This window comes from Pagrus major, chromosome 4 (genome assembly GCF_040436345.1).
Source record: "Pagrus major chromosome 4, Pma_NU_1.0".
Taxonomy (NCBI): Eukaryota; Metazoa; Chordata; class Actinopteri; order Spariformes; family Sparidae; genus Pagrus; species Pagrus major.
The window spans coordinates 38,022,688-38,045,828 of NC_133218.1; the positions used below are offsets into that span (position 1 = coordinate 38,022,688).

Genomic DNA, 23,141 nt, shown 5'->3' on the forward strand with positions numbered 1-23,141 from the left:
ATGGATAGCATCAGAGGGTGAATAAACGCGTGATTTACACCAGGTTTTACCTGTAGCGGCTTTTTAGGTCCAATCTATCCTCATTCGGGTAGGATGGGGTGTACCTATTTCCCTCGCCTACTGTAAGTTTTTATTTTAAGTTACTTGGTTCATCACTAATGTCGCACTAATTAAGGTTAATATTGTGGCTATCTGGTCTCGGCATGTAAAACAAGTGGATTCAATAAAACAAGTCACCTGTTCTTGGCAGGATAATTGAGCCCAGGGCTGTGGCCAGGATTTTAGAAGTACTGAGGTTCTGACCTCACACATACATCAAGAACATTTTGAAGACTATGCTATAGTAGGCTATATATCTGTGCATTTCTCTGCATTTTGACAGGACCAGTAATCGCTTAGGAAATAATATCAGTGCCAGCAAATGAATGACATATTCTCAACTTCCGACAGAAGATGAGAGACAAATATGGCCAGTTTTGACTTAATGATCAAACTTATTTACACGCTAAAAATAGATTTCTTTATTAATCCACAATCGAAATTTCACTGTTGCAGTAACAATTCACATAAAATCACAAATCTCACAATAACACACACTATAAAAACACACAATAGTAAAAGTAGCAAAATATTTACAAATATATACATACATAGTGCGAGATTTAAAAAAGTAAAGATAAAATGAATAAAATAAAATTTAAAGGACATTTACATGGGTAACACTTTATAACAACTATCTGTAATAAACGGTACATTTATAGTTAATTAATTTTACTGTTAAGAAAATGTTCATAAAACATTCATCAAGTAGTAATCGTAAAGGTTGAAGGCATCAGTTGCAACTCATCCAAATAATGCTTAAAAATGAACCACACAGTATATATATTATTATTATTATTATTATATTATTATCAATTGCAACTTTCCAATAAACAATCATTAATAAATCGTTTATAAAGCATTTCATTGGTTGTTAACAGTGACAGAGATTAATTAACTATGCCGCTGATCTTATCTGGACTTAAATTCCCTCATATTATTTATTCCACCGACTGTTCCAAGAAACATAATGATGCATTATAAAGTGTAGGCCTTCATCTCTGCAGGGCAGCCCTTCCCTTTCCCGCTCGCGCTGTGTGCCGCTCACCCTCTCATCCTACCTGAGTCACTTTAGACTAGATTGGACACACTGTGGAATAAAAGTGCAGTCATATGCAGCATTATAACATTAAACCCGGAATCGGAATCTGCGCTTTCCAGATATGAATAGTTAGATGTCTCACTTCCAGAGGAATCTCAGTTTTGTCGTCTACAACGTCACAATTTATTAACAATTGTAAAATTATTGATCGAGTTAAGATTAGCAGAAGACTTTGGGTGCCGTGTGTCAATGCCCAGTCTCATAAAACTAGTTTAAGAGAAGTGAGAGGAGGGGTTATCCGATTGTCTACAGGGTGCAGTTACAGTGTCAGTGCCACTGAAATGTTATAGGCTATATTTAATATCGATTAGGATACATTTCTCAACAATTATGAACAGGACTGAGCTCTTTAAGGATGGTGTGGGTGGCTCTTAAAAGAGCCTTTAATCGGGACGTGTGATGTTGCAGTGACGGCTCACTTCTTCTTGGGTGCTGCCTTCTTGGCTTTGGGCTTGGCAACCTTCTTTGCGGGAGCCTTCTTGGTTGCAGGGGCCTTCTTGGCCACTTTCTTGGGGCTCTTGGTGGCCTTCTTGGGGCTCTTGGCTGGTTTCTTGGCCGCCGCAGGTTTCTTGGCCTTCTTCGGGGACTTCTTGGCGGCTGCTGGCTTCTTGGCCGCAGCTTTGGGCTTCTTAGCCGCTGCGGGTTTCTTGGCTGCGGGCTTCTTGGCTTTAGCAGGAGCCTTCTTAACCGGCTTCTTGGCTTTGGGCTCAGCCACCTTCTTGCTCATCTTGAAGGAGCCGGACGCTCCGGTCCCCTTGGTCTGGACCATGGCCCCCTTAAGCACCAGGCTCTTGATGGCGGTCTTGACGCGGGCCTTGTTCTTCTCCACATCGTAGCCTCCGGCAGCCAGAGCCTTCTTGAGGGCAGCCGCGGACACGCCGCTTCTCTCCTTGGATGCGGCTACAGTTTTCAGGATGAGCTCGCTGACGCTGGGGCCAGCCTTCTTCGGCTTGGTCACCTTCTTCTTGGCGGCTTTAGCCGGAGCGGCGGCGGGAGCTGGAGCTACTTCTGCCATTTTGTGTCAAAGTTCTGATCCTACTCACGACAACACGAGAGTCTGACTGGACGAATGGAGAATTCAGAGCAGGAGGCTGTCCTTAAACACACCATGAGAGCCGTGGAGACTCAACCCAGGCCGTGTCTCCTCTGGGCAGTCTGAATGCCGGGCCACTTGTGTTTTCTCTTCATCGATAAAAGACTCCAGACTAAATGTGGGAGAAGTGTTGGAGGCTGACAGTGAAGGAGCCGATAGCGGACTTGTTTCTCTTCATATTGAAGTCATGTAGAGCTCTGATGCTCTCTGCATTTTGTTGCAGGAGCCTCCAAACCTCACACTTTCACCGTCGTGACCAGCACTGCTCAGCGACTTTTCCCACTCATTTCTCTCCTAAAATGTTTTAAAATGCATCAGAGCTCCGTCAAAAGCAGTTTTCCAGCTGGTCCACGTGTTTGTTCAGGGACTCAAAGTAAAAACAACCATCTGTTGGTGATCACTTTGTAATAAACTCAAGTTATTCTGGCAGCAGCAAACACACTGATGATGGCCGAGGGTTGTGGTGTCAGACAGAGCAGCTCACTGTGGCTGTCAACATTTCTTCCTGCATTCTTTTACATTCTGTTAAAAAGAACACGGACGATGAATTGGCAGCAAAGTAAGTGTCTTTAAATGTAACAGTCAAATATTCAGCTTTTTTCCCTGACGGCTTCCTATGACCAGCTAGATCATAAAATAACGCACAGAATGTAATGCCCCCTCTTCCTTGAGTCAAATAGGCTCGTGTTTTGCGATACAGAGGACAGAAGTGCAAAATAACACAATATATTATATTGAAATTAAAAAAGATTTTAAAAGGCACTGATATGATATAGTATAGTTTACAATATGTAATATGCAATCTGAAACATTTTCCCCTTTGTTACAAAAAAAGAGTAATTACTGATATGTAATAAAAATATACACTCAGTAACTGGAATGCCACCTTTCAGTGTGAACAAGCACTGGAAAGCTCCCTCATCTGTTACCTCCACTCTCCTCATCTCTACCACCCTGTCCTTCAGTCTGACTGTTTCTACATTGAACTTAATACAACATGTCAACACGCTGCCTCTTAAAAAAATTAAACTTTTCACCTGACTTTCTGTATTTACAGATATAGCTAATCACTTATAAAATATCTTAGCCTGATGTTGAGCAGACAGCTGTGTGCCAGTATAATACTCCAATAACAATAGAGTTGTCTTCCAGGAGAGAAATGAAAAGGGCTTTATTTCGTCTTTCAAATGTATTCAAATGTGTCAATTATACTATGCATATAACATATAAGTATATTGAATATGTAAGTACGCCTACTGTATAACCTAGTGTGTAATCAGTATATAGTTCTATCCCCGACTCTCATCTCAGTTTTGGACATCATTTTACATGTAGCGCAGCAGTGAAGACACAGCTTCAGGGAAGGAGTTGAGTGTTTCAGTCTGATTGTATCACTAAGTTTGAGCTTTGTATGAGGGCTTCAACTGTAAATAAAAGCTATATTCAGAAATCACTGAAAGTAAGTCTAGATACATTTAAAAGGAAGGGCCAAGAGAACTTGACAGAGCTCAGAGGTCTTGGCCTGGCCTTCCAATAGGTCTGCAGCAGTCTTTGGGATGGTGGCTCATATCTTCTAACAATGTTAACCCAGCCATGCGTGTGATTGTCAGTGGATTAAATAATGTGGAGTTGAAGTATAAGGACATACACCAGAGCAGTTTGATCAGGGGAGGGACTGATATACGATCATGACTTAGTTTTTCAGAGTGATCTTTATCATCCACAGTGCTGTAATTTGAGACATTAACATGCATCTTTAACAAATCATTGATAATTCACAGACATAGTGAAAGAAATAAACACAAAGGATGTAAATTCTCAATCATTGAAATTAATACGAAAATTCGAGGAAGAAAGCGCTTCTAGTTTGAGGTGTGTGGCCCTTAAAAGGACCTTTGTTGTTGTAGATCTGATGAACTATCGGTTTAACCTCCGAAGCCGTACAGGGTGCGTCCCTGCCTCTTCAGCGCATACACCACATCCATGGCGGTCACGGTCTTTCTCTTGGCGTGTTCGGTGTAGGTGACGGCATCACGGATGACGTTCTCCAGGAAAACCTTGAGCACACCGCGGGTCTCCTCGTAGATCAGACCGGAGATACGCTTGACTCCACCGCGGCGAGCCAGACGGCGGATAGCGGGCTTGGTGATTCCCTGGATGTTATCACGGAGGACTTTACGGTGACGCTTAGCGCCTCCTTTACCGAGTCCTTTACCTCCCTTGCCTCTTCCGCTCATTGTTGCTGGTCAGAGAAAAGATACTGAATAATTTGAAACCGAACGAACGAGCGAGCGAGCGAGAGTTCTTGAGCCTGGTGGGGCAGCTCAGGGCGTCCGCCCTTTTCTACCCATTGTTGTGGGTGGAGCTTGGTGAGCGGCAAGAGGTGGGAGGAGCAGGACTCTGGAGGAAGGAGGACGTAAGTGAACCAAGGCAGGAGAGAGAGAGAGAGAGAACAGGAGAGAGAGAGAGAGAGAGAGAGCAGGAGAGAGAGCGAGAGCGAGAGAGACAGAGAGAATAAAAGAAAATAAACAAAATAAAATAAAGTGCTCATGTGTATTTAGTGCAGGCTTGTGTGTATTTGTGTCTTAAGTGATCTATTTGTGTTCTATTCATATGTTCATGTATCCGTGTGAGTGTTTGGTGGTCTGTGTTGTGTGTTTTTGTGTGGGGTTACTCGGCCATAGAAGAGGGGGGGATCAGGGGATGGGGAGGGGGGGCTTCAGCTGGAGGATGAATGACAGGGGGGTGTTGACAGTTTGTTTGGCTTCTTGGATGGTTCTCTGGAGGGCAGGGTTGTTTATTGCTGTACTTAAATATCTTCGGGCTATTGCTTGGTGTCTCTGTCTGATGGTCTGGATGCCGGTTATTCTGTGAATGTAGTGGTTGCTGATATAGTTTGGGAGACGGTGAGCCAGTTTTAGTGCTTTATTTTGTATTACTTGGAGACGTTGTATCTGGTTGTCGGTGAGGGTGATCCAGGCGGGGACGGAGTATTCGAACAGGGGTCGGATGTAGGCTAGATAGACTTTGATTATTGTTGAGGGTGATGCGCCATGTTTTCCACAGAGGGCTTTGAGATGGTTCAGTCTGATGTTTCCTTTTTGTTCCAGTTTTGTGATGAATTTGGTCCAGGTCATGTTGCTTTGAAAGGTTACTCCGAGGAAGGTTGCTTCGTTGCTGATGCTGATTTGTTGATTGAATAATGAGAGATTAATGTTATTGCGCTGTAGGTGTTGATTTTTGGTGAAGATGACACATTGGGTTTTGACGGGGTTGAGTTTGATGCGCCACATGCTTGACCAGGTTTCTATTTCTGTTATGCAATGCTGGAGTTTATTGGCTGCTAGTTGTGGAGATTTTGAGCTGGACCAGTAGCAGAGATCGTCGGCAAACTGAGAAACTTTGGCTATGGTGGCTGGGGGGTAGTAGATGTCTGAGGTATAGATGAGAAATAGAAGTGGACTGAGAACTGCGCCTTGTGGTACTCCTGCTTGGGGGGTGAATGGTGTTGAGATGGCTGAGTTGACTTTGACCTTGATGTGACGGTTGTTGAGGAAGCTGGAGATGATGGATTGGGTGGGTTTGGGGAGTTTGAGGTTGGTGTCCAGTAATCTGTATATGAGACCGTTATGCCATACTTTGTCAAATGCTTTTTCAATGTCGAAGAATATTGCTAGGGTGATTTGTTTCTTATTGAAGTTTCTGTAGATGTCTTCGGATAAACGGAGGATGTTGTCTGTTGTTGCTCTGCCTTTTCTGAAACCTGCTTGATGGATACCGATGAGACCTATTGATTCGATGTGATTACTGAGTCGGGAGGTGATGATTCTTTCAAAAAGTTTTCCGATGTGGCTGAGGAGGCTAATGGGGCGGTAGCTGGTGACGTTGTGGGGGTCTTTGCCGGGTTTGTGGATCATGGTGACAAGTGCGGTCTTCCAGGGTGAAGGGAAGTGGCCAGTGGTGAGGCATGTGGTGTAGAGCTGTCCAAGGTGCTGAAGGTAGGTGACTGGTGCTTGTTTGATAAGTATGGTGTGGATGGTGTCTTCTCCCGGTGCTTTGTTTTTCATCTTTTTCAGGTGCAGTTGTATTTCTTTGGTGGAGACAGGCCTTGTGAGGGGGTGGTGCTCTGTGTGGGGGTCGATTCCATTTGTCTGTGATGATTTGTGTTTTGTGATTTCCTTGTCCACCAGGTCTTTCCATGTGTTGTCAAAGTGAGTGTCATTGGGGCATGAGTGGATATTTTCGAGATGGTTACGGAAGAGTGTGGCCTTTTCTTTGTTGTCTGTAATGATTGTGCCAGAGGATTTGAGTGGGGGGGTGGTGTTGGTTTGTGGATCTCCGTTTATGCTCTTGATTTTCTGCCAGAAGGTTCGGGGGTTTGTGTCGTGGTCCAGTTTCTTGTAAAAGGTTTTCCAGGTGTTTTGTTTGTGGAGGCTGAGTTGTAATTTGATAGTGGTTTGGAGTCTGTTTATTTCTCTTTTGGTTTGAGGTGATCGGGACCGGATGTAATTTCGTCTTAGTTTTCTCTTCTGTTTGATGAGTTGGAGGATGTGGTGGGGGAGTGACTGTGTTGGAGTTTTGTTGGTGTTTTTGGGTACCGTTTCTTCTCTGGCTTGGGTGAGTATTTTACTTAACAGGATTGCTTGGTGGTCCAGATCGTCGGGGGTGGTGTTGGGAGGGATGGGGGTGTGTTTTAGTTTTCCTTCGATGTGTGTTCTGTAGATTTCCCAGTCTGCTTTTCTGTAGTTGTATTTATTGTTTGGGGTGGCTTGTAGGTGGAAGGAGAAAGTGGTGAGGACAGGTAGGTGGTCACTGCTGAGATGGTTTGTGGTGGAAAACTGGAGAAGTTTTGAAGCCAGGTCGGGGGTGCAGAGAATCAGGTCCAGGATGTCCGAGTTGCCTGTTGCAGGGGAGATGTAGGTGGGTTCGTTGGTGTTGATTACTGATAAGTTGGTGTTATTTAGAATCTGTTTGAGTGCATTTCCATTTGTGTTTGTTATATTGCAGTAGAAGTCGGTGTGTTTTGCATTGAAGTCTCCCATGATGAGGGTGTGGTCAGAGGTGGTGATGGCTTGAAACAGTTCTGCTGAAGGTCTTGTTCCAGGGGGGCAGTAGATACTGATGATTGTGATGAGATGGTGCAGGTGATTTTTCATTCTTATTGCAACATATTCATTTCCGTTGAGTTGTTGTGATGAAAGACCATAATCCATTTCACTGTATTCAATGTTTTTCCTGATTAAAAGTGCTACTCCTCCTCCTTGTCTGGACTGTCTTTCTTTCCTGATGATGTTGTATCCGGGGATGTTGATGCGTGATTTGTTTGTTAAAAATGTTTCATTTATTGATGCTGCAGAGATGTTCTTTTCATTTAGCAGTTGGATTAATTCCTCTTTCTTTCCTCTTATCCCTCTGATGTTTATATGAAGAAAAGTACTGATGGCCATTATGAAAAGAATATAACAGACAGAAGGCAAAAAGGCAGGTGTGTTATGTGTGGTTTGAGTAAGGATTTTCATGAAATGTAGTTTGTGTGTTTTCTAATGCTTTTGATGACTTCTTCAATTCTGGTGTCGTCCATGGCCAGCTTCCTGAGGTCGTCGCGGAGGTGGATGAGTTGGCTGGTGGGGTTGGTGTTGGTGGTGGGGGGTTTTGCAGGGGGTGGTGGCTTTCGGGTGGGAGGAGTCATGTATGACAGGTAGATGGGGCAGTTCTTGGAGGCAGCAGAATGTTCACCAGCACAGTTGACGCACTTGGCTTCACGTTTGTCTTTATTGCAGGTTTTGTGGTGGTGGTTTTCGCCGCATCTTAGGCACACAACAGGGTTTTTGCAATTTGTGGATATGTGGTTGAACTGTTGGCATTTGTAGCACTGGCGGATGGTAGGTGGGGGCCGGGCCTTCTCCACTCTGTACTGAAACAGATCCATGTAGAAACCCTCGTGGAGAAGGCCGGCAGCTTGGTCAGGGTTTGTCAGGTGAATTTTGAGAAATGTAGTTGGTTGCTGGGTGGTTCTGCTGATGATTCTATGTATTCGGTTGATGGGGATGCCTTGTTTTTCCAGTTGTTCTTTTACTCTTGTTTCGCTGATGTTAGTGTCAATGCCTTTGATGACCAGGAGTTTTGTGGAGGAGTCAGATGGAGGGGTGGAACCTTGTTTGCGTGCCAGTCTGCAGGTTAGGTGTGCACCGTTGAATGCTCCCTCCGGCCATGGTGTGAGAAGGTTGTTCAGGGAGGGGATGTCCTTAGGGAAGATGAGGAGGTTACCGTTTCTCATATGGACCAGTTTATGGAGTTGAATTTGTGGTTTGTGTTTTTGGATTTCTTGGACAATGGCTTGGTTGTTTGTGAAGGAGCTGTCCGGGGTTCTGTAGTTTTCCATGACCACTGGTGTGACGTGTTGATTTTCTGTTGATTCCCTTCTTGCTCTTTTTCTTGAGAGGGTGTTAATAGTTGGGTATTTATGCATGTTTGTGCTGACGATGTCGGAGTAGGTGGCAGAAAACTGGGGGAGGGGGGTATGTGGGTCCTGTCCTTCAAGTAAGATCTGTTCCATGGTGGTTAGAGTGGATTTCATCTGCGTGATGGTGCTGCTGAGGGGGGTGGACTGAGTGTATTTGCTGAGTTCAGAATATAGGTGGTTGATTTGAGCAAAAATGTTTTTGATGATGAGATGGTCTATATTCTCTGTGGTGGGGGGGATTGGTGGCTCGGTAGGGGTGGGGGGATTAGGGCTGGCTGTTGCAGTGGGTCTGGATGATTTGCTAGTAGCTGGGTTAGAGTCTGCGGTGGTGGAATCCATAGTGTGAATCTCTTTGAGGGTGTGTGAGATGAAGTTGCGCAGTGTTGCGTCTTCCGGGTTCTTCCTGGTCTTTGGATTGGGGTCAGATTTCCTTCGTGTCATGTCATGTGCTCCAAAAGCTGAGGTCCATATTCCTTTCCTCTCCAGTGTAGTTAAGGGTTTGGTGGCCATTGTTCAGAGTGTGGTGTGTGTGTATGTATGGGTGTGTGTGTGTGTGTGTGTGTGTGTGTGTGTGGGGGGGGGGGGGTGCTTATACAGTGAGACACAGTGGAAGTGAAATGTGACTTTCAAGTGCTTAGTGACACCGGTGAGGTTTTTTTAAAAAAGAGAGAAGGAGAGAGACAGAGAGAGAGCGAGAGAGAGAGAGAGAGTTGGTAATCACTGACTCCTCTACCTTGATTTATATATAGTTCCGTGGCTGAGAGCAGTCAGGCTCTACTGGCGATGACTCATGCGGGAAGGCAGTGCTGTGTCTGTTGTCGGAGATATCTGGCTCCGTGCGAGGCTCCGTGCGAGGTTGGCTGTCCGTCTGTCGAGTGACGGTCGAGCGAGAATGGTGTCGGCAGCTCAGGGCGTCCGCCCTTTTCTACCCATTGTTGTGGGTGGAGCTTGGTGAGCGGCAAGAGGTGGGAGGAGCAGGACTCTGGAGGAAGGAGGACGTAAGTGAACCAAGGCAGGAGAGAGAGAGAGAGAGAGAGAGAGAGAGAGAGAGAGAGAGAGAGAGAGAGAGAGAGCAGGAGAGAGAGCGAGAGAGAGACAGAGAGAATAAAAGAAAATAAACAAAATAAAATAAAGTGCTCATGTGTATTTAGTGCAGGCTTGTGTGTATGTGTGTCATAAGTGATCTATTCATGTTCTATTCATATGTTCATGTATCCGTGTGAGTGTTTGGTGGTCTGTGTTGTGTGTTTTTGTGTGGGGTTACTTGGCCATAGAAGAGGGGGGGATCAGGGGATGGAGAGGGGGGGCTTCAGCTGGAGGATGAATGACAGGGGGGTGTTGACAGTTTGTTTGGCTTCTTGGATGGTTCTCTGGAGGGCAGGGTTGTTTATTGCTGTACTTAAATATCTTCGGGCTATTGCTTGGTGTCTCTGTCTGATGGTCTGGATGCCGGTTATTCTGTGAATGTAGTGGTTGCTGATATAGTTAGTATAATTTGAAACCCCTGCGTCCCGGATATTTACATCTTATCTGAGGACGTAATTGAAAACAGAGGTGGGCCTCTTCTTCTCTGGCGTTTCATGAAGGTTTATGATTTGATTCATTAGCGCCACCTACTGAACAACAACATGAAAGACTGTGTTAGTGTATGTGCACGCGCGCGTGCCTTGCTCTGTGACTGGCTGCAGCTGTGTCTCAGCTCTCTCAGGTGAGTGCAGGTGGAGCTTCCTGTCCTCTTCTCCTGGGAGTCTTGTGTGTCCGTCGCTGTCCGAGGTGCTGAACTGACACCAGCAGAGCTGCTACCTGCTGTCTCTGTCCAGGGTGATGAAGCTGTGCTGCTGCTGAGCTCCGAGGAGCAGCCACCTATTTACCTGCTGTGTATCTGTGATTGTCCACCCGTATGACACATATGGATGACTGGATAGATCTACTAATCTATGTAAAGCTGCAGTCATTAAACAACACTACACTTTGACTCTAGTATCATTCCTGTCCTCTATCTTTGAGTTCAGAAGAATCTGTTTTGCTGTAGTGGTTTTGTCCCTCTGACATGGCAGCTAGAAACTAACTGTGAAGTGAAGGAAAAGGAAATGCAAGAACTACAGAAATGGGAAAATAAAACAAGCAATAAACTAGAATTTAATCATAAAGTCTTTTAGCTAAATTGTTGTCTCCATGAATTATCCCTCCCAAAGAACAGACAATACAGAAAATTAAATTTCAAGTAAACTTTAACTGGGGAACCACCAAGGAAGTCACAAAGTGGAAGCTTCTATACAAAAAACAATATGGCGATCTTGGTGTTACAAATTTTAGGGGAGTTTCATCCTCACCACAATACATAATGAGTATTTTTGTAGCAAGTCTAATCACAAAGATAAGCAACATTGTATTTAATTTTGTCATTGATGTTTTTATATTTCACTTTTCGGGGGCTTCATCAGTTACATATCTATACTCATTAATAACTTTATAAATCTCTTTAATATGTGAGTCAGTTATAAAATCATCAGGGAGGAGTTTATTAAAAAGGGCTTTTTTGTTGGTTTGTTTGTTTTTAATTTGGCTCTGCTATTTTCTGTAGTTCAATGGGCCTTAAATCCACCCCTCCACCTGGCACTGCTCAGTTCATCTCATTAAAGGAAATGTAATTTCTTGTTGAGGTCGGGTTCCTCCAAAACCCCAATATCATTTCCTTTCTATACACCAAAACCTCTTTGTATGCTCACAATTTACCCCCCCAGTCTCACTGGAACAAACTTTGGCAACATTACATTGAATTGCCGTCAGATGGCCGTCTGTTCAGACCTCACTGGCGGGACAGTAGCTTTGGTATTGCGCATGCTCAGTTTCCAGCACAACAATTCAGCCAATCTTGTGCAAGCAACAGCAGACTACGATTTGCATCGTTCACCAATATATTCGGCATTTCGGTGATATTGAGCTCATTCGTTTTACGGAAAATCGTACCTCAAACGACCATGCCAGAGCCAGCCAAGGCCCCGAAGAAGGGCTCCAAGAAAGCCGTTTCTAAAGCCACTAAGAGCGGAAAGAAGAGGAGAAAGACCAGGAAGGAGAGCTACGCCATCTACGTGTACAAGGTGCTGAAGCAGGTCCACCCCGACACCGGCATCTCCTCCAAGGCCATGGGCATCATGAACTCCTTTGTGAGCGACATCTTCGAGCGCATCGCCGGTGAGGCCTCCCGTCTGGCTCACTACAACAAGCGCTCCACCATCACCTCCAGGGAGATCCAGACCGCCGTCCGCCTGCTGCTGCCCGGTGAGCTGGCCAAGCACGCCGTGTCTGAGGGAACAAAGGCCGTGACTAAGTACACCAGTTCCAAGTAAACTCATCCTGACATCAACAACCCAAAGGTCCTTTTTAGGACCACCCAATCCTATCAATAGGTGCAATATTCCTGCTTATAGGACTTATTCAAGACTGCTGTTGTATTTGCTATATTATTAATAACGCATCTCATGTTTCAAATACACTGCATTAAATGATGTGTTACAATGAAATCAGTGATTGCCATCTACAATATTTCAGAGGCAATAATGCAAACATTTATCTTTCCCATAAAATAATACATATGCTGAGAAAAACATGGTCCCCAGAACACTTAAAGCTTCAAAGGTGGCAGGGTCCATCAATAAGAATCAGAATTCCTTTATTAGTCCTGCAAACAGGGAAATTTGTGCATCACAGCAGCCAAAGGACAGTTCAATATAATAATAAAAAATAAACAATATAACAAAAAGGAAAGAAATATAAATAGACTTGTATATACATAATATATACAAATATAAACAGTGTATTATTAATAAATAATAAATATGAGTATGAAAATTGCCCAGTTAGTGCAAACCAAAAGGAGAAATGGGTTATGAATATTTTTTTATTGCACAGTGAGGTCTACTGGGAGCAGTGCTGATTGTAGAGTCTGACAGCAGCAGGAAGGAAGGACCTGCGATACCTCTCCTTCAAACACTTAGGGTGTATCAGTCTGTCGCTGAAGGAGCTGCCCAGTGTTGTGATAGTGACCTGCAGGGGGTGGGACTCCTTCACCAGCAGCGATGACAGCTTATCCATCATCCTGCTCTCTCCCACCACCTGCACTGGGTCAAGAGGGCATCCCAGGATGAAACTGGCCTTCTTGATAATTTTATCAAATCTCTTCCTATCTGCTGCTGCTCCAGCAGACTACTCCATAGAAAATGGCTGATGCCACCAGAGACTCATAGAAAGTCCTCAGGAGTGCCCCCTGCACCTGAGTTTCCTCAGCAGATGGAGTCTGCTCTGACCTTTCTTATAGGTTGAATAGAGTAAAACTGTGTGAAATGGTGTTTTTTTAAGAGGTCTGTAGGTTTCCAGGTAACTCGGCCATAAGGAGTTTATTTACCTTAGGTTTTAGCTGAGTTTGCTTTTTTGTCATGAAATAAATCAGTGGATGCAGACGATGTGCTAACCACATAGTTGAGCTAAAAAGTCAAATTCAATGTAGCTTTATTGGAGGGAGCATTTCAAATCACATAGCAAATCATAAACTAAATCAGTAAATCATAATGGTACAAATACATAACAAGAAATAGAATAACAAAAAGAATATAATTATATTCGTAATGGTTTTATTCGCTTAGGTATATGTGAAATATAGTTCAAGTGGCCTCAACACACCTGATTCAGTTGACTCAGTTGTCAGAGATGTTTAATAAAATTGTTTGATTAGACCTTAATCTGGTTATTTCACAAGACAAAAGAAGGGAAAATTTTGAATAAGTCATGAGGACACATTGTGTGAAATGAAATTGCAACCACTCCGTTTACTTTGCAAGAAGTAGTGCAACCAGAAAAATAAAATTTAAATAAGAAAACAAAACTGAAAAGAGAATAAAATAAAAGACTTAAATTCAAATAGAGAAAATCCTCAGATGCTCAGTCCTGGCCATGACACTGCAGTTTCACAAACAGTTCATGGTTGGGCTGGTGAATGTCCATCATGATCCTGGTCACTCTGGACCTGCACCGCCTGGTGTAAATGTCCTGAAGGCAGGGCAATGCAGTTCGAGTGATGCGCTCAGCACATCGGATCACTCTATGGAGAGATTTCCGGTCCTGGGCGCAGCAGTTGCCGTACCAGGCGGTGATGCTTCCAGAGATAACAGACTGGATGGTGGCAGAGAAGAAGGTTTTCTGCAGCGGCAAATATAAGAAGACAAGCTTGTCTTCTTCCCGTAATCAAGTCGAAACCCGTTGAGGACGCGCATTCAGCGTCATCTGACGTCACGTCCGCAGGACTGCGCGGGAAATTCGGGCCCGAATTGCAGTACATTATGCAGCACACAGCCTGTTCAAGGCAATGGAGAGATACGTGGGTGGGCTCATTCTTTTTGGTTTTGAACGCTTCATCACCCATTAGCATTAAAAAACTTAAAATGCATGTTTATTTTTTCACAAATCCTGCCCCATGTCCCTTTAAGTACATTTATAGCCAGAAAATGACTTCTGATACTTGAGTTCATTTATTTTCAGAATCATTTCATTCATATATTCAAACAACTGGTATCCAATAGACCCGATGACATGACGTTACTCTGGTCTCTTCTGGTTGACTTTCAGTTGATTTGCATTATGGAGATATGTGAAATCAGCAAACTTGTTTATTTCTGCTCTCATTTTCAGCTGTAACTTTAACATTTAAAGATTTATAGTTAAACACGATGGTCTGAACTTTCTGACGTCTCTGCGCTGTTTGTTACTTTAGGTCTCAAACCTGAGGTTAGTGAAATTGTTTAATAATGACAAATGACAGCACCAGACACACATTTTAGATTAATTAAATGTATACACTTTTAAATAACATATAATGAAAAGACGTCATCAAGTTTTTGTAAAACAACAAGCATTGTTGTTGTTGCTATAGCAACAATAACAACAGCATTCTACAATAAGAATGCTTGATGAAGATCAAAGGAAGATCAAAGGCAAATGTATCAAAGACACATGAAATGTTATAAGTAGAAGAAATGACTTTATATTTGACATTTGTGCTCAGACTACAGTTTAGTTCAGACACATATCTCTTTGTCGCAATGGAACGTACACAGAATAACAAAAAAAAAGGTAGGAGAGGGAGAACAAGAAAGAAGGAAGATAGTTCACAGGATAAGAAAGTAGGAATAAACTTTAGGAGAGATCGTTCTCAGGCCAGGAGAAGACATAGAAGCCCGAGCATAGAAAACAAAGCGGCCCAGCAGAGGACAGAGCCGGAAGACATGGAAAACAACTCTGAGAAGGCTCGACCTCCAGCAGTTTTGTTTTCCCATTATGGACACTTGCTCCTCTGCGATGAACCTGAAGAGCAGACTGAAGTGCAGACTTCTCCCAGCATGTCCTCTCAAGACACATCGCAGGAGATGAATGAGTTGAAGAATCTGAAGTTAGAGGAGATCGAGGATCTGAAACCACAGCTCCAAGCGGTCTCTGAGACACTGCACAACACTCAGACTGACCATGAGCGCCAGATTGCCAACATTCGGATCAAATTGGAGAAAGTGAAGGCCGAGAATGCAGGCCTTAAAAAGCAAGTGGAGGACATGAAATTAGAAGTCCATGCTGAAAAGCAGCTGCGTGCACTGGCTGAACACAACACTGGGACAACTACTCAAAGCCTGAAGGTGCAGCTCCTTGACATAGAAAGAGCAGAGCTTGAGGCTCGCACAAAAGCCGAACAACTGGAGGCCGATCTTGTATTTGAGAGGGCTCAAGTTCAGATGCTGGCCAAGAAAGAGGAAATGGCTGGGAAGATTGTAGAAAGATCCCAGGCTTCCCATCAAGCCCAGCTTGAGGAGCACAGAGAGGAGACCAGGAAGATCGCATCTGCCCTTAAAAAGGCAGAGGATCTGCTGGAGACTAAGCATCTCTGCTGGCAGCAGGAGAAAACATCCCTGCTGGAGAAGATGGAGAAATCAAGAGCTCTCTATGAGGATCAGCTGGAAGAGCAGAAACACGAGAACAGCACCCTCGTTGCTGCTCTGAGGAATGTTGAGCAGAAGCTGGAGAGTCATCAGGTGGAGTGGCAGGAGGAAAGGACATCCCTCATTCAGGCCACAAAAGGCTTCAAGAAGACTGTGCAGGATATGCAACAGGAAACAAAGGAGGCTTTGGAAAGATCCCAGGCTTCCCATCAAGCCCAGCTTGAGGAGCACAGAGAGGAGACCAGGAAGATCACATCTGCCCTTAAAAAGACAGAGGATCTGCTGGAGACTAAGCACCTCTGCTGGCAGCAGGAGGAAACATCCCTGCTGGAGAAGATGGACAAATCCAGAGCTCTCTATGAGGATCAGCTGGAAGAGCAGAAACACGAGAAAAGCACCCTCGTTGCTGCTCTGAGGAATGTTGAGCAGAAGCTGGAGAGTCATCAGGTGGAGTGGCAGGAGGAAAGGACATCCCTCATTCAGGCCACAGAAGACTTCAAGAAGACTGTGCAGGATATGCAACAGGAAACAAAGGAGGCTTTGGAAAGATCCATCAGACATCAGGTGAAGTTGCAGACATCCCTCATGCAGTCCACAGACAGTACTGACAAGATGCTGCAGGAAAAGGAGCAGGAGCGGGAGGAGAAAGAAAGCTCCATGAAGTCCCAGGTGGAAGAGCTCGTGAGCAAGAAGAAAAAGAAGAAGAAATGGTATAGGAGGTTCTTCCAGTGCATATGTCCATGCTTATTTACCGAGAACGACGACTAAAAACTCTCCCTGAGCTACAACTGGTTTTCTCCGGGTGCTCCGGTTAACCAACTTTAATTGAAAAAGAAATTCTTCAATTAAAAAAAAAAAGTTACATTAGTTCAGGCGTGTAAAACTGACCAATCACAAATATACAAGAACAAATGCGTGTACACACCCAGCCGTCCGAGGAGAGGGGATCTCTCTCTGAATTGCCTTTCCCGAGGTTTCTTCCTGTGTCCTTTCAAGGTTGTTCTGAGGTTCATGGGGAGTTTTTCCTCGTCTTCTTAGAGAGCTTGGGCTGGGTACCTGTTCCTGATCTGGATCTGCAAGGCCCACTGTCACACTGGTTTTCTCCGGGTGCTCCGGTTAGCCAACTTTAATCGAAGAAATAATTCTTCAATTAAAAAAAAAAAATGTTGAATTAGTTCAGGCATATAAAACTGACCAATCACAAATATACAAGAACAAATGCGTGTACACACCCAGCCGTCCGAGGAGAGGGGATCTCTCTCTGAATTGCCTTTCCCGAGGTTTCTTCCTGTGTCCTTTCAAGGTTGTTCTGAGGTTCATGGGGAGTTTTTCCTCGTCTTCTTAGAGAGCTTGGGCTGGGTACCTGTTCCTGATCTGGATCTGCAAGGCCCACTGTCACATTGGTTTTCTCCGGGTGCTCCGGTTAACCAACTTTAATCGAAAAAATAATTCTTCAATTAAAATTTTAAAAAAAATTGAATTAGGCATATAAAACTGACCTTACTACTCACAAATATACAAGAACAAATGCGCGTACACACCCAGCAGTCCGAGGAGAGTATGAAATCAAATCAGATCAAATAAAAAATTTGCCTTTAAAAGTAATTTTTTAAAATAATGTCACGTTTGTCATTCAGCTGTTCTTCAGAATTTAAAGTTTGTTGTAAAGCTTTAACCACACACAGGTCATTTCACTGCAGAACTCGTGCTTTTACTTTGGATACTTGGATACAGCAGATTATACCTTTACTTAATTAAGAATGAATTGAATGCAGGACTTGTACTAAAGTGTTATATAGTTGTATGTATTTGTACATAAATGAAGGCTCTGTATACTTCCTCCACCACTCATCTAATACTGACTATTGAAAAATGACATGTCATCATAAAAATCAATCATTTCTTTAAGATTTCAACAGTATTTGTCCTTTGCCACTAAAATGTTGAGCTTTTAAGGCTTTCTTATGTGTGCTGGTCATGTAACCATGGCAACTACAGGAGCCACACCACCCCACAGCAGCGAAACGATAAGATAGCTAACCACTTAGAGGACTCTGAATCATACACCTTATAATACTAGTTATCAAATATCTTTAGATTTTAATCCATGTAGCTACATTTCTGTTGGTCCAAAACGCTGCATTCAGAGTCAAATGAGCAAAAATCATTTCTGTTAAATAAAATAAAACGACCCAAATGAGTTTCTTAATCGATCAGCATTGTAGGCTATATTATATGATTGAGTTATTTCATCGAAGGGCAGTAATGAAATAAGATTGTGTGAAGGCATTCAGCCAGACCTCCAACCTCATCACCCACAGCCGTAAACACAGGGACGACCGGCCCCACCGCTGTCCTCGCTGCCTCGAAGGCTTCCAACACAGAGTGGACATGCAGCAGCACCAGGAGCACCACTGCGCCGATGGCGATGGCTCCATCTCTGAAAATGTTCAAGGCCTAAATCTGTACCAACGATTCACCTTAAATTTGTCGCATATCATCTGGACTATTTGTCCAGGGTAGAAGTACTGTTTATTATATTTTAGACACTTATCCACTGATAACAACCGGTCCAAAGTTACTGGAGAATAAATGGAATTCTTTTAAACCCCATTTAGTCTCCATTTAAATTTCATAATCAGCTCCATCAGCAGGCCTAATGCTATCTAGATTTAACATTTAGATTTAGCATTTAGATTTAACATTTAGATTTAGATTTAACATTTAGATTTAACATTTAACATTTAGATTTAGATTTAACATTTAGATTTAACTATTTAATATATTTCTAAGTTAACAAATACTGTTGTAAATGTGCTAAAAATTGACCACTCTTTTAAAAATTGTTTGAAGCTAAATGTGACAAAAAGTTGTTGTTATTTTCAGCGTGAGCTGCTTTACAAACGGCACCCCATATAATGCTGCCAGGGATCATTTTTGATAAACGTTTTGCAAAGCCAAATAGTTTATTTTAGCTCTGTATACTCCTCACTTCCAGCAACAGAAGAATAAAAGCTAACTGTTGTGTGACACAATGTTTCTAAAGGTTTGAATATTCACCGATGATAACTCTACGAAAGGAGTCCAGCAGAAGAAATGTTCACAGCCAGAGTGATTAGCTGACAGGAAGCCTCGGCCATCATCAGTGTGTTTGCTGCTGCCAGAATAACTTGAGTTTATTACAAAATGATCACCAACAGATGGTTGTTTTTACTTTGAGTCCCTGAACAAACACGTGGACCAGCTGGAAAACTGCTTTTGACGGAGCTCTGATGCATTTTAAAACATTTTAGGAGAGAAATGAGCGGGAAAAGTCGCTGAGCAGTGCTGGTCACGACGGTGAAAGTGTGAGGTTTGGAGGCTCCTGCAACAAAATGCAGAGAGCATCAGAGCTCTACATGACTTCAATATGAAGAGAAACAAGTCCGCTATCGGCTCCTTCACTGTCAGCCTCCAACACTTCTCCTACATTTAGTCTGGAGTCTTTTATCGATGAAGAGAAAACACAAGTGGCCCGGCATTCAGACTGCCCAGAGGAGACACGGCCTGGGTTGAGTCTCCACGGCTCTCATGGTGTGTTTAAGGACAGCCTCCTGCTCTGGATTCTCCACTCGTCCAGTCAGACTCTCGTGTTGTCGTGAGTAGGATCCGAACTTTGACACAAAATGGCAGAAGTAGCTCCAGCTCCCGCCGCCGCTCCGGCTAAAGCCGCCAAGAAGAAGGTGAGCAAGCCGAAGAAGGCTGGCCCCAGCGTCAGCGACCTCATCGTGAAGGCTGTGTCCGCATCCAAGGAGAGAAGCGGCGTGTCTCTCGCCGCTCTCAAGAAGGCTCTGGCTGCCGGAGGCTACGATGTGGACAAGAACAAGGCCCGCGTCAAGACCGCCGTCAAGGCTCTGGTGCTCAAGGGGACTCTGGTCCAGACCAAGGGGACCGGAGCGTCCGGCTCCTTCAAGATGAGCAAGAAGGTGGCTGAGCCCAAAGCCAAGAAGCCGGTTAAGAAGGCTCCTGCTAAAGCCAAGAAGCCCGCAGCCAAGAAACCCGCAGCGGCTAAGAAGCCCAAAGCTGCGGCCAAGAAGCCAGCAGCCGCCAAGAAGTCCCCGAAGAAGGCCAAGAAACCTGCGGCGGCCAAGAAACCAGCCAAGAGCCCCAAGAAGGCCACCAAGAGCCCCAAGAAAGTGGCCAAGAAGGCCTCTGCAACCAAGAAGGCTCCCGCAAAGAAGGTTGCCAAGCCCAAAGCCAAGAAGGCAGCACCCAAGAAGAAGTGAGCCGTCACTACAACATCACACGTCCCGATTAAAGGCTCTTTTAAGAGCCACCCACACCATCCTTAAAGAGCTCAGTCCTGTTCCTCTACTGTTTGTCATATCAATGAATGATCACTTAGAACACAGTAACTTTATAATACAGACAAACGAAACAAAGGAGGGAAACAAAGGTTCCCTCATCAGGTCATCAATAACTTACAGACGAACACAATCCAACCATCCGACAGATGACTACGTGAATCTACTGCCATCATCTCTACTGCACCTTCATTTTAGATTATTGATGAAAAAAAGAATAATAGTACTGTTGATAATACTAATTAATAATGCTGGGGGAAAAGTAAACAAACATTAAACCAGTAAACGATTAATGTTCACAACGTTACATATATCTACATTTTTAATGTTTTACCGTTAAAGTGCATTATTTTCCTTTATATATTATTTTGAATTTGCTTTTGCGCAATTTGTTACATCTTGTTTATTTCTTATGTAATTAAGCCATTATTATTTTCATCTTATTCATGGTGTTTCCATATAGTCTATTTTTATTTATTTATTTATTTTATACACTATATTTACTTATTACCATTTCTGTAGCTAAAGACTTTAAAATTAGTGCACTTGAGTGGAGTGACATGTTGACACTTTCTGATGGATACAGAATAAATAATGGACCTAATGATTTGACGACCCATCCCGGTTACTATGCGAGTTGTAATGTGCATTTATTTGACAGTTAATTTCATTCGAACAGCTCAATATGTTTGTATGGACCTGTTCTTGTTGTGTTACTGACATTTGTGATCAGTCAGATTTGTCTGCAACGAAATTATTTGGTATCGTTTAGCCTACTCGCGTTGTTTAGTTTAGTTTTTTTTTGTAAAACCCATTTACTTGAAAATTGATTAAGTTGGCCCGCTTAATTAATGCATCATCACTTTAGAAACACTGCTCTTTATCAGAAGTGAGTGTGTGGCTCTTAAAAGAGCCTTTGTGTTGCTGGTCTCAAGCAGGATGATTTACTTCTTGGCGGCCTTCTCGGTCTTCTTGGGCAGCAGGACAGCCTGGATGTTGGGCAGCACGCCGCCCTGAGCGATGGTCACTCCACCCAGGAGCTTGTTGAGCTCCTCGTCGTTGCGGACAGCCAGCTGCAGGTGACGGGGGATGATACGAGTCTTCTTGTTGTCACGGGCAGCGTTTCCAGCCAACTCCAGGATCTCAGCGGTCAGGTACTCCAGCACAGCCGCCAGGTAGACGGGGGCGCCGGCACCCACACGCTGCGCATAGTTACCTTTACGCAGCAGCCTGTGGACACGGCCGACTGGGAACTGGAGCCCGGCACGGGAGGAGCGGGTCTTTGCCTTTGCTCTGGCTTTGCCGCCGGTTTTGCCTCTTCCGCTCATGTTTCAGGTCTTTCTAGAGTCTCGTCTCAAAGAAAATGTGCTGCCGACACTCACAACCCTCCTTTTTATGTCCGCGGAGCGTGTGCGGGTCTCCAGCAGACCAACCAGAGAAGAGGCATTCAGCTGAGGGGCCCCTGGCTGAATTAAGGCGGTCTTTTTGAACAGATTTCTCGCCAATAAGCAGCGGAGATTCAGGCGGGGGTCGACTCCTCCAGGCGGCGCTGAGCTCCGAGAGGAGCCGCTAACCAATCAGGAGCCGGAGGTCTGAAGCAGCGTCACCGTTTCACAGCCGGTCCCACAGTTTAAGAGCAGCCAGTCTCGTCTCTTCACTACACTTTTCTCCTGTCTGTTCAGAGGAAGAAGAAACAATGGCAAGAACCAAGCAGACCGCTCGTAAATCCACCGGAGGCAAAGCTCCCAGGAAGCAGCTGGCCACCAAGGCTGCCCGTAAGAGCGCCCCGGCCACCGGCGGTGTGAAGAAGCCTCACCGTTACAGGCCCGGTACCGTGGCTCTGAGAGAGATCCGTCGCTACCAGAAATCCACCGAGCTGCTCATCCGCAAGCTGCCCTTCCAGCGCCTGGTCCGAGAAATCGCTCAGGACTTCAAGACCGACCTGCGCTTCCAGAGCTCCGCTGTCATGGCTCTGCAGGAGTCCAGCGAGGCTTACCTGGTCGGCCTGTTCGAGGACACCAACCTGTGCGCCATCCACGCCAAGAGGGTCACCATCATGCCCAAGGACATCCAGCTGGCCCGCCGCATCCGCGGAGAGCGCGCTTAACTTGTCTGCTGCTCCACAAACCACAACGGCTCTTTTCAGAGCCCCCTCACTTCTCCTACAGAGCTGCTTCCTTCACTGTTTCTGTGAAATCATTCTCTAGATAGCCTATAACTGTTTTTACTGATATTTTTATGAATAGAAGTGACTAATTTGTCATACATAGCACGTCGGTCAATATTTAAGTATAATCTATTTGCTCTGAAGACGCCAACCTAATATAATCATAGCATAGTGCACCCACACCAGCAGGTTGCAAAACTGGTCAGGTCAGTACAACAGCATTGTAACACAACGTAAATAACATGAGGACACATCTCAGTCTCTGAGCAGCAGCCTGACACTTCTCCTTCAGTAATCACTGCTGATCAAATACCTTTTGGGTCATTATACACAAACGTGCCATTTTGTCTGGCTCCAACAAAATTCCTCTGTAAATCTGAATAAACAAACAAAGATTATTCAGATATAGTTTCCATGATATGTCTCATAACATCAAAACAATCCCCCCCCCCCCCCCCCCCCACACACACACACACACCTCACCCCCTTTTGTTTTAGAGTAGAGAACACGTTGTGCAAAGCATCTTCCAAGAAATGTAAAAATGGCCTGTCTCTCAGTATAATTTTTCTACTCTTACTAGCTATAACTATCATATAAACTTAAACTTATATTAAGCTTCAAGTGTTGTTTCATTACTCATGAATGGGTTTTATTCTTAATATGTGTCAAATGTTGGAAAAATAAACAAAACAACAACAACATCACTCTGATCGCCCATCGCCACATAAGAGCTCACCCAGAGTGGCCATTGGGCTCTTGGTCACCTCTCTGATGTTAAAAACTTGATACGCTCTTTCACTACCCACAGAGACTTTCATCTTGGGAGGGATGGCCACAGTGTCACAATTCCCATCTTGAACTGAAAGTGGATGTCAAAGAAACACTGCTAGAGA

At 44.3% G+C, this 23,141-nt stretch overlaps 6 protein-coding genes across 6 annotated transcripts; 3 read left to right on the forward strand and 3 right to left on the reverse strand.

Annotated features, from left to right (window-relative positions):
* Nucleotides 1–953: 953 nt before the first annotated feature.
* LOC140995174 (histone H1-like) lies at nt 954–2,216 on the reverse strand. The gene has a single exon (XM_073465126.1). It carries the CDS (start codon nt 2,214–2,216, stop codon nt 1,617–1,619), a length of 600 nt encoding a protein of 199 aa, XP_073321227.1. The 3' UTR covers nt 954–1,616.
* A 2,003-nt stretch (nt 2,217–4,219) lies between these two features.
* On the reverse strand, nt 4,220–4,531 carry LOC140995133 (histone H4). Its single transcript, XM_073465066.1, has one exon. It carries the CDS (start codon nt 4,529–4,531, stop codon nt 4,220–4,222), a length of 312 nt encoding a protein of 103 aa, XP_073321167.1.
* Nucleotides 4,532–11,722: 7,191 nt separating this feature from the next.
* LOC140994866 (histone H2B 3-like) lies at nt 11,723–12,194 on the forward strand. Its single transcript, XM_073464690.1, has one exon. It carries the CDS (start codon nt 11,739–11,741, stop codon nt 12,105–12,107), a length of 369 nt encoding a protein of 122 aa, XP_073320791.1. The 5' UTR covers nt 11,723–11,738; the 3' UTR covers nt 12,108–12,194.
* A 7,202-nt stretch (nt 12,195–19,396) lies between these two features.
* Nucleotides 19,397–20,122, forward strand: LOC140995191 (histone H1-like). The gene has a single exon (XM_073465148.1). It carries the CDS (start codon nt 19,403–19,405, stop codon nt 20,000–20,002), a length of 600 nt encoding a protein of 199 aa, XP_073321249.1. The 5' UTR covers nt 19,397–19,402; the 3' UTR covers nt 20,003–20,122.
* An 893-nt stretch (nt 20,123–21,015) lies between these two features.
* Nucleotides 21,016–21,416, reverse strand: LOC140995193 (histone H2A-like). Its single transcript, XM_073465151.1, has one exon. It carries the CDS (start codon nt 21,406–21,408, stop codon nt 21,025–21,027), a length of 384 nt encoding a protein of 127 aa, XP_073321252.1. The 5' UTR covers nt 21,409–21,416; the 3' UTR covers nt 21,016–21,024.
* Nucleotides 21,417–21,776: 360 nt separating this feature from the next.
* On the forward strand, nt 21,777–22,202 carry LOC140995192 (histone H3). The gene has a single exon (XM_073465149.1). It carries the CDS (start codon nt 21,777–21,779, stop codon nt 22,185–22,187), a length of 411 nt encoding a protein of 136 aa, XP_073321250.1. The 3' UTR covers nt 22,188–22,202.
* The last annotated feature ends 939 nt before the right edge of the window (nt 22,203–23,141 follow it).